The sequence below is a fragment of the Eurypyga helias genome, unplaced genomic scaffold (genome assembly GCF_000690775.1).
Source record: "Eurypyga helias isolate BGI_N326 unplaced genomic scaffold, ASM69077v1 scaffold3224, whole genome shotgun sequence".
NCBI lineage: Eukaryota > Metazoa > Chordata > Aves > Eurypygiformes > Eurypygidae > Eurypyga > Eurypyga helias.
Genome location: NW_010246631.1, coordinates 1 through 10,206, shown reverse-complemented (window position 1 = coordinate 10,206; position 10,206 = coordinate 1). Strand labels below are relative to the sequence as shown.

General features: G+C 47.5%; 1 protein-coding gene across 1 annotated transcript; it reads right to left on the bottom strand.

Moving 5' to 3' along the window:
- Positions 1-309: 309 nt before the first annotated feature.
- Positions 310-10,121, bottom strand: GFI1 (growth factor independent 1 transcription repressor; the record flags this gene model as incomplete). The annotated part of the gene is made up of 5 exons (XM_010150456.1): positions 310-854; positions 2,911-3,076; positions 4,660-4,797; positions 4,880-5,295; positions 9,915-10,121. Coding segments are annotated over 5 exons (1,106 nt in total), but the record flags the coding sequence as incomplete, so codon positions are not given.
- Positions 10,122-10,206: the final 85 nt, after the last annotated feature.

The window sequence follows — 10,206 nt, the reverse complement described above, 5'->3', positions numbered from 1 at the left end:
CACACAGAGAGAGAAACGGCTCTGAGAGGGTAAGAAGAGCCACTCTAGAACCATTAATGCAGCTCTTAATTTGCACCAGAACAAGCGAAAGCAGGATCAGGCCCAAGCTGGTAGCTTTGCTTAAAAACCAGCAAGATGTCAAACTACACAGTTCAGTCCTGATCCTGCAGGTTTTCCTGACAGGAAACCAAGAGTAAAGCCATTCAGCACTGACTCAAGCAAGGAAACAACTCCCCACAACCACATGCTGATGGCTCTCTGTCATTACCATGTAAACACAGTTATACCCATGTTTCCCTGCAAGGTAATTCAAGCTACTGAAAACTTCAGGGCTTCATCTTGGCCATGGGAAAAATATTTCCCAGCTTACAGATATACGGTAGCTTATCCATCTTTGGAGTATCAGACTTCGTATCTAAAATGTTTATTTTCCAGTGTTATTTCAGAAACAGAGAGGGGCAGGGGAAGAGAGAAACTCCAGCCTTTAATTTCCGCTATCACAGCCATTCAGGTTGAGCTGTCAATGCATGGCCCTGTCCTCTTCTTTCCTCTCTGAGCTCCTCGTCAGGAAGATAATGCCAGGGTCTGTGCTCAGGACAAGACCCTGGTCCAGCAGGGAAGCCATGGAGTCTGCTCTCATAGTGTTGTAGGTGCTCTCCATATTGCAGCTGTGACTCATTTCAGGCCATGCTGTGTCTCCCGGTGCCTCCGTAAATCCACCTTTCGTTGGAAGCCTTTGCCACACAGATCACAGCCAAAGGGCTTGAAGCCTGTATGCTTCCGACTATGGGTGATGAGGTTGGAGCTCTGACTAAAGGCTTTTCCACACACCTGGCACTTGTGAGGCTTCTCACCTGCAAGCAGAAGGCAGAAGAGAGAGAGGGTGTGAAAGAGGCACCATGCTGTTTACACACACCAGAGCAAACAGGAAATGCACACTGGGCCTTAGAGCTAATCAAAGCGATTCCTGTGTGATTACTAAAGAAGTCATTCTTATAAAAAACATGCAAGTGGGAGCCCCAAAGCATTAGCTGAGCCTGCACTGCAGCTGAGCAGGCCTGGACTAGCTGCACCTACACCAGCCCAGTACAGTCCCGGGAGCAGCCTGAAGCACAGAGTGCTCCCAGGACACCACAACTTGTTGAATACATTCGGCTACATGGGGCTCTGTGAGATTTAAACTGGCTTTGTGTCCTAAAAACACCAGGAAAGACCCCCAGGTCATGCTGAATGTCTCTCTTATTACAGCACCAGCATGGGGGCAGGTGGAATAGCTAGATGGGTGTTGTTAAACCAAATCCAGGGAGCTGGGGTCTGTCCCCACAGTATGAGAGGCCTTAAGTGAACCCAGAGATCTGATCTTCTCTCTGTTCCCCACAATGAAATGCTAGCAGTCACCCCAAGCCAGCCCTGAAGTTCTTCTGCAGGCAAATAACATTCACAGGAATAAATCCTGCCACCAGAACTTTGCCTTCGGTGGCAAAACTCTACTGGCCTCCGTGGGAGCAGGATCTCTGTGCATTTTCATAGTGTTTATTATCAAATAACGGATAAAATGGAATCCAACCACAAAATCAAGTCTGAGTTTCAGCGTAGCTTTGCACCTGCAGAGCCCACTGACTTCAGTTGGAGCAAAGCCTTTGCGTGTTTGAAGATCAGATTCTTAGAAACATACAGTAATACAAAATGGGCTGGAGGCTCAGTTCACAAGTGTATGCTGCGTATGAAAGGGATCCCTGATTCAGTTAAGGACCTGGGTTTATATTAGCAATTTAAAAGCCCAGGCAGATTTTCTGATCACTCAACAAAATAGCAGTTTTGATTAAGTAGAATTTCAGCCAAATTCTGAATCAGCCAAGTCTCATTTGAAAACGTTTCATTTGAAAAGAAAAGAAATACTTTCTGTGTTACTTCCTAAATAGTTCATTTTCATCCAGCAAACATCTGGTGAGGAATCTCTATAAGTAACATTTATTGTTCACTGCTTGTCACCTAGAAAAGTCACAACAAAGCAGGACTACATATATTGCTATCTTTCTACATATTTGCCATTTCTAGGCTTCACCCTTGGTATCTGGTAGTGGTCACTATCAGGAAACGGGATTTTGGTCATCAGAACCTCGGGTTTGGCCAGTACAGCTGTTATTTTGTGTTTACAAATGTTTCTATATCTCACACATCATTCCTTTCCCTCTGCTTTAAGTGAATGGTGCAGGTCTGAAAGGCAAGATTTCCTTTTAAAGATTTCTGATAAACATGCCTTCTCACTGAACGATGCTTTTAAAACTATTTCCTTCGGTAATTCACCTGCACTTCATTAGTTTCCATGTTTATTACTAACAGAGAAACTTGAGAACTGTGCACCTCTGCTTCCATTCCGTATCAAACTGTAGCCATTTCCCAGAAAGTCCGGGTGGAAGTGCAGACAAACTCTGAACAAATATTTAGAGTAAGAGTTGGACCCTAGATCCTCTGGTGTAGTGTTTGATCTTGAGGAGGAGACTCCTTTTGTTCCTATTGTAAATTGATAGATCCTGCAAAAAGAAATGCTGCAGCCAAATTCACCTGTCATTTTCCAGGGAACTCAGCTGTAAATCAAGGCTACATGAGCATAATACTCTACAAAATCATCTTCCACAAAAGCCCTTTGAGTAAACATTGGTGGATCCTATGAAGGGAACACTGATCAGATTGTGAGGATTTGGGTTATTTTGCAGCTGCTGTTCATGAAACCACATTCAAATCACCCTCTTTTGCACGAGTAGAGCTCAGCATGAACAGCAGCAGGGCAATGAGAAGCATGAGGAGGTGCATGTACTGTCCCAGCTAAGGAGAAAGGGACTGCTGCAGAGACACCTCTTGAGACCTCCCCTACAGCTGGGACTCAACAGCAGCAGCTGCAGGGCTGACCTGTGTGAATGAAGGTGTGTTTCTTCATATCAGATTTCTGGTGGAACCGCTTCCCACAGTACTGGCACGGATAGGGCCGGGTGTCCGAGTGGATGAGCAGGTGGGTGGACAGAGTCGATGATCTCTTAAAACTCTTGCCACAAATCTTACAATCAAAGCTGCGCTCCTGCAGAGAGAGAGGCCCAAACACACATGTTACACCACACCAGCAATCCCACCAGCAACACTCTCCCCCACAGTACATCAGTGTTGACCCTTCTGCCTTAGCAAGCACTTCCACTTCTCCAGAGCTGGACTGGCCTCAGGAGACACTCACACTGGCACGACAGCACCGCATGATAAAAAAGATAATGCTCCCTCTCCCAGTGCTGTGTACTGCGCCTCACAAAAATTTAATTGAACTGCTTTTCCTGCTGGAAGGAATGGCCAGGTGGAAGCTGCCCCGACTGACAGGGCAGAGTTTGCCTGCACATTTCAACAAGGGCCCAAGACATGATCACTCCACTGGGAAGCCCAACAGCTGCAGCACTGTTCACAAGCCACCTCTCCACTGTGCACAGGAAAGCGGGTGCTGAGGTCTGCTTGGCTCTCCTAGGAAATCCCTGTGGCTGGCTGACTTCTGCTGACAGGGTAACCACTAACTGCTTATTTGTAGTTCCATTATAATTCAAGTGAAAGGTACCTGGAACACCTGGGGAAAAAAGCTTTCTGGCTAACTACTTTAACATCAAACTAAATACATTAAGACCTCGTTGTCTTTCTCTTCTCCCTCACACACTCCTCCCCACCACTTTCTTCCATAAATCATCTCTTTCCATCCTTTAACTACCATCACACCTTCTTCTTCTTGCTGTGCTTTCATGCAATCACCTTGGTTTATGTGGCTTTTAATGCACTCTCCCTGAAATGTCCCCTCCATGAACACAACATGCAGTGCTGCTCTTCTCACCATTATTTAATGGGTGAGGGGATATTTCCCCTCACTGTGTGCTCTGCTGGTGCACACTCATGAAATTGTAAATAAAACAGTTAGCAAACAAACACTGCTGTAATGCTATCCTCCAAAAGCCAGTGTGAAGAAGGAAGATTTGCCAGATCAAGTGGGTGGGTGAAGGGGAAATATGGCACTGTATCAGCAGGTGGAAAATGTTACAAGTCCTCCTACCAAAATTAACTACCATACTTTTTTGGTGCGTGACTCAGAGTGTGTCGAGACGGGTGAAGTCTGTGCTCTATACCTGACTGGTCGTTCAGATGTTCCCTGCACAGACACAATGACTACAAACAAGGGAAGACTCAATTCTTTGGGGGAGGGGAGGAGCAAGAATGAGGAGAGCTGCATTGAAAGAAAGCACTGAGTTGTTTTAGCTGTTAAAAAACAGTCCACATCTGCATCACAATTTCCAGCTCTGAGAGTGAAAATTTATTATTTATTAACTGTTACTTCTGGAGTGCCAGAAGTGCCCATTGCTTAATACAGACACACAGGGGGTCTGGGGATTAGCAGCAAACCCTGTGTTCTTTGTCCATTTGCTCCTTTGCTCAAAAGCTGCCCACCCTTCCCTCTGCCTGCCACAATGTTCTTCATCCCCAGCTCCTCACTGCGGCCCTACCACGTTCTTCCTCTCCTCAGTTTAGACGCTCACCTACTGCCCTGTGACTGCCTCCACAGCCTCCACAGAGCCAGCTGAAGCAAGCAGCTGGCCCTGGCCCTCGGACCTTCATCCTGGCAGTCCGCCCCGCTCTCACCTGCGAGTGCACGGCCTTGTGCTGCTCCAGGCTGACTGCATGGCCGAAGGTCTTGCCACATATGTCACAGGCAAAGGGCCTTGTGCCACTGTGTGAGCGGCGCACATGTACCTCAAGGCCATGCGGTGTGGAGAAGACCTGAGGGGAGAGAGCACACAGGGTCACGCTTGTCAGGGAGAAAAGAAGAGTCCTGACTAGTGTGGGAGAAAGGGATCCCTACCTTGCTGCACTTGACACACTTGTAAGAGCCAGTACTGATGAGCAATGGGCGGCACAAGAGGTCCGACTCCACTTTGATACCACCTGGCCCCTTCTCTTGCTGCAGCCCATGTTGTGTCTCAGCATAGAGTCCGGGTGCTGCTGCTGGCGGCCGCTCAAACAGCCCTTGGCCCGGGGAGACAAAGTCACCATAGAGTCCGAGGGAAGAGCTACACTCTGCACCGTAGAGGGTAGGCTCGGAGCCTCGCTCGCAGAAGAGCCCCAGGGCTGACGTTCGCTCCAGCGTCGGGCAGGGCCTGTAGCTTTGCACGAGGTGCCTCAGCTCAGAGCCACCCAGGCTGTTCCACATGTATGGTTTGAAGGGCACCGAGAAGGGGGGTGCTTCCTCTAGAGACGGACACACAGATCGCTCCGAGGCTGTGGAAATACAAGAGCATGAGAATTAGTGCACTTCACAACCCAGCCACTATTTTGGGGCAGAATTGCCTCAGCACTCAGGCTTGTGCTCAGAGCCCGACCCCTGTACTGCACATTAAGGCTGCTCTTCCACCTCCAGTGGGAGATTATTTTATATTCACAGTAGGGCAATAGTCCCAGTCAAATTATTTGAAGCAGCCACCAATTGTGTCAACCTCCACCACTGGGTGCCCAGGTGGGCACACACTGATCTGACTGTTGAGACACTAAGCAACACGGTCTGAAAATTCCTTTGGTTTTATTTGCAGCTCCTCAGAAAAGTGTATCTACTACACCCCAAGGCGGGCATCAAAGCCGTTAGTCCAAATGTTTAAGCTCTGATGTAGATCCCACATATCCATATAGCAAATAGGACATTACAGAGGTTCCAGGAGGAGAAAGAGTGCCAAGATTTATCTGTTCAACAAAACCAGAAATTACTTGCTGTACAATTTAATGCCTAAATCTAGTCTCTCAACTTCATGCCACAACTGTCCTTAACATAACTGAAATAAAGGACAGCTTCTGAGGTGCTTGAATGTCATGCCTCGTTTTTTCAGAAAAAAATAAACTGAAATCAGTCCTCATCTGAAATAAAATCATGGTTATTTCAGATTTTTCTGAGTTTCTCCAAGTCAAGAAACTGAGTTCACCCAAAACATTGAGCTTTGCAAAAATCATTGGTGTAGGCCGCATTAAAAATTGAAGACACAAACAGATTTTCGCAGTAGTCACCAGGACAAGCTCAGATGGCTTCAGCTGGCTCTAATAGGCTCACCTTTAGCAACAGCATCTGACCGAGACAGTGGACACCACCAGATGAATCACACTTGGGGGGCCCACAGCAAAGTCTGATGCAATGGCAGGAACACAGCCTCTGAGATCAGCGTCTAAAGGCGCAAATGCTCAGGGACCCTCACGTAGAAGAAAGTACAGTTGGGCAGGGAACATGAGGTACCAGACCCCAACTGAGTCTGCCAAAGATGCTGATCAATGCCTGAGGTGCTCTGCTTTCACTCTTCATCACAACAGGCAGCAGCACTGGGTGAGTCAAGTATCTCCGCTGGACAAAAGTTTTAGTGAAACAAGGAAAAGATGAATCAATCAACTGCTCAGGTGCCGATGCCTTCGCAGAGAAATTGGCATTCCTTACAACCTGGGCTTCCAGAATAACCTCCCTTACCCAAAACCTTGCCCACCCACTATTGCTCTCTTGCTTTTTCTCATTCCTGTCAGCTTCAGATCTCCCATGGTTTTCTCAACCTTCAGTAAACCAGGATGATGGGGGTGAGCTAGGGACGGAAGGCATGATGTGTTAGGATACCCATTTGGATAGGCAGATGGTCACTGAGGGTTACAGAAGGGAGTGGGAAATAAGGTGAGAACTGAGCTTTGAATGACTTGACTATTTCCTATCTTTTACATAATTTCAGATGTTAACAGTCTCAAATTCTTCCACTGAAATTAGCAGTCTTTTGGTTGGAAATATATGCGCACATACCAACTGGGACATTTGAACAGAGCGATGAAATCGAATTAGCTGACATGGTGCTGAGCATGATTTTTCCTGTTCTGCACTGACTGCAAAGTTGTGGTCAGCGTCACATCATCTATCTTCTGTCTTTGCAACCAGTTTCAGTGTTGCCATCTCTCACGATTTTATCGCAAGATTCAAAACTATCTCAAAGCCCCAGCTCTTGAAACTGCATGATTTCATCAGGCCCTCAGCTTGCCTTTTGTTGGCTTGCTCTTAACCTTTTTTTCCTCTTAAAGTCAACTTCTAGCCTGGACTGTAAAGAAAAGTACGACAACATAAACCCTCAATATTGCAATACTAGAACTGAATATCCATAAGGTATTACTTACAATCTTGATTTCTAAGCCAGTCCACAGAGTGAGAGGAGAGGGAAAGCTGACCTGATTTTTGAGCCCTTGGAATTGGCGACATGGGACGCAGTAAACATTGCACCACAGATCAGTTTGCGTGCAGTGTTCCTTCCATCACCTCACATGCTTTTGAGACCTCTCAAGCACAGCCGCAGGGGAGCCACTCACTCTATATTTCTCACGGGCAAGCTCAAGCCATCCAAGCCTTGTACCCGATCTCAAGGTGACCTGTAAACCCTGCTCTGCCACACTGCAGGGCACTTCTCTGTCTGCCTCTCTTTCGCTCCACAGCATCTAGGCCTCCAAGGGGTGAGCACGGAGGGAAGAGACAGATTGTCCCTCCTCTTCCTAGCAATTCTGTGCAGCCTTTATACAGACCACTTCTGAGAGAAGAAACATTAACGCTCTTTTCTGAAGGCAAGGCAAACTCAACCTGAAATGGTTGGGAACAAACTGATAGGCACAGCAAAGGAAGAGTAAAGTGCCCTCCACAGACCACAAAACACCACGCTCTCTGCACGTCTCCATTATACCCAGTAAAAGCCCCCCTCCAAGACTGCAGCATCAACAGGCTCATCAGGAGATAGTAATATACTGCTGCATGTGGCTGTCAGGCTCCTCTGTATATGCAAACGCCTGTGATCACAGACACATGTAGAAAGTGAGGTTAAATAACAGTGTGATTTGCAGTGATGGAGTCAACCACATATTAGAGTGTTAACAGGTACTGTGTTTGTATATGCCTACCTGGATCAGCAGCACGGCACTCAAAGACAAACCTGAAATCTGGCTATCTGTGTATTAAGTGCAACCTGCACCTATGTTCATTTCTATATCACTTCTATATCACTATATCACATAAGGGGGTGATAGCACTACTCACCACACCTGCTCTGAACACGGTTTAGAAACACCATTTCTCATCTGCCATGCCTGTCAAAGCACAGAAACTGTGCCCCACCCAGGCAAACACAATCACAGAAATCCAGCCTCTCACCACTGCATCTTCGCAGAAGTGACCCAGGCGCAAATTCCAGCTTCATGCGGAGCCTGACAAAGCAGCTGGAAGGCAGGCAGGTTGGGGGTGAGCTGTGGGAAGAAACCCGACTATAATCCTGCTGCCGCTGCCTTCGTCATTAATGTAACAGCACCTCTCTCAATGCACTGAGATTCATATAATAAAGCTCTTTCCTTACACTACGTGGAGTCCCTTACACTCCCGTTCCTCCTGCGAACGGGATCAGACAGTCCCAGAACCGCACCTCTTCCCCCACCCCATCCCCGGCAAAAGCTTGATCTGGGAATGTCACCCTCATTTTGCAAAGGTGCTTTCCCTGGGTAGCTGGATGGTTGGCAAGGAGCTACTGAATCCCACAGCAGGGGAAGAAATGCGTGGGGAGGAGGAAAAGGCAGAGTATTCCTGGTAAATACCTGCTCCATTTTACAACTGTCTTTTAGAAACCTTGCAAAAACGATGTTTCTTATGCAGAAATTGTAATTATTTGGGGAAGAAAGGGCAGGACAAACTCGTTAGAACAAAAATTACCCATACTGGCACACTTTGTGCAGCAATATTAACGAAAGAGAGGCTGCTGCACTGCTGCGTTTGATCCAGCCTGCCATTTGCACAGACTGAAACTGTCCCGTGGTGGCTGGCAGTGATGATACCGGGCAGCACTTCGAATGTCCCTTCAAAGGACACTAGGACTCTTAAAAGGGATGGAGGCTTTAAAAATGCAAACCCACAGCATTAAAATCAACCATTGATATGCAAGGGCACTATAAGGACCAAGTGGGAAAATCGGTGAGGAAATGGGACTAATTTTTCGTTTGCTGGCATCTGCTGTCAGTTGGTAAAGCTGAAATAATTTTTCCTTCATTGAGACAGAAATTGTTCTTTTTTCCAGCTTTCACTTTTTAACCAAGGCAACAAAAAGTGGTTTATATATATGTATATTTTGTTATAAAATGACACCATTGTATTTTTAAACGAGATAAGTATTCGCGCCAGGCTGGGGACAGCATCTCCCACTGCTCCAACCACATCAAAGACAGGACGAAGGAGCTGGAGACAGGCACTGCAGCCATAAGTGTGAGTTTCCTGGATTTGGGGTGTTTAAATCTGACCATCATTATTTTAATCTGGTTTTCACGAATGCGTTTTTAGAAAAACAAAACAAAACAAGAAAAAAAAAAGGAGAACGGGGAAGGAAGGGGGAGGGAGAAATCCTTTTTATAGGCAAGAAGCAAGAAATAACCTGAAAAGGAGCTAGAGAAAACGTCTATCAGGTAGTACAAAACACAAAATCAACGGTGTTTACTACAGGTATATAGTAGAAAATTTTACTGGCTTAAAAACCATCTGAAGTCCGGGTAGCAAGACCCTGTAGGAAAATGCCGGTACCTTTAAAACATAACTGGTTTGCCTCTAGCAATTAATCAAAAACAAAAAAATCAACGCCCGATGGCATCACAACTTTCCTACAGCCTGACTGTCAGGCGCTGTTCCCTTAGCAGTGGGAGATGGGCTGGAAAACCAACCCGAGAGAGATAACCCGAAAACGAGTGGAAGGGACAGATTGGTCTTTTCCCACTTGCTTTCGACGGCGGCGCCCGGCCATGAGACACTGACCCGCGGCACCGCCAGAAACACGCAGCCGGACCCCCGCGAGCGCTCCTCGCCCTGGTCCTACCTGGCGAGACGGAGGGCGAGGGAGATCTCCAGAAATCCTCAAACTCGGACACCCTGTCACAGACGCTGCCCTCGCAGCTGGGCGCCGACTCGGAGGTGCCATCGGCAGCCTCGGTAAGGTGGGATTCCGGGGAGAAGCGCCCCTGGGAAGGCTCCGGATCGGGCAGGACGGTGCGGCACAGCCCCGTGTCCTCGGGGATCTTGCTGTCTGCAGGGAAAAGCGGGCGAGGGGGCTCCTCATTGCGGGTCCGCGGTGGGAGCCTGCCACCTCCCGCGGCGGCCTTGCTCCCACC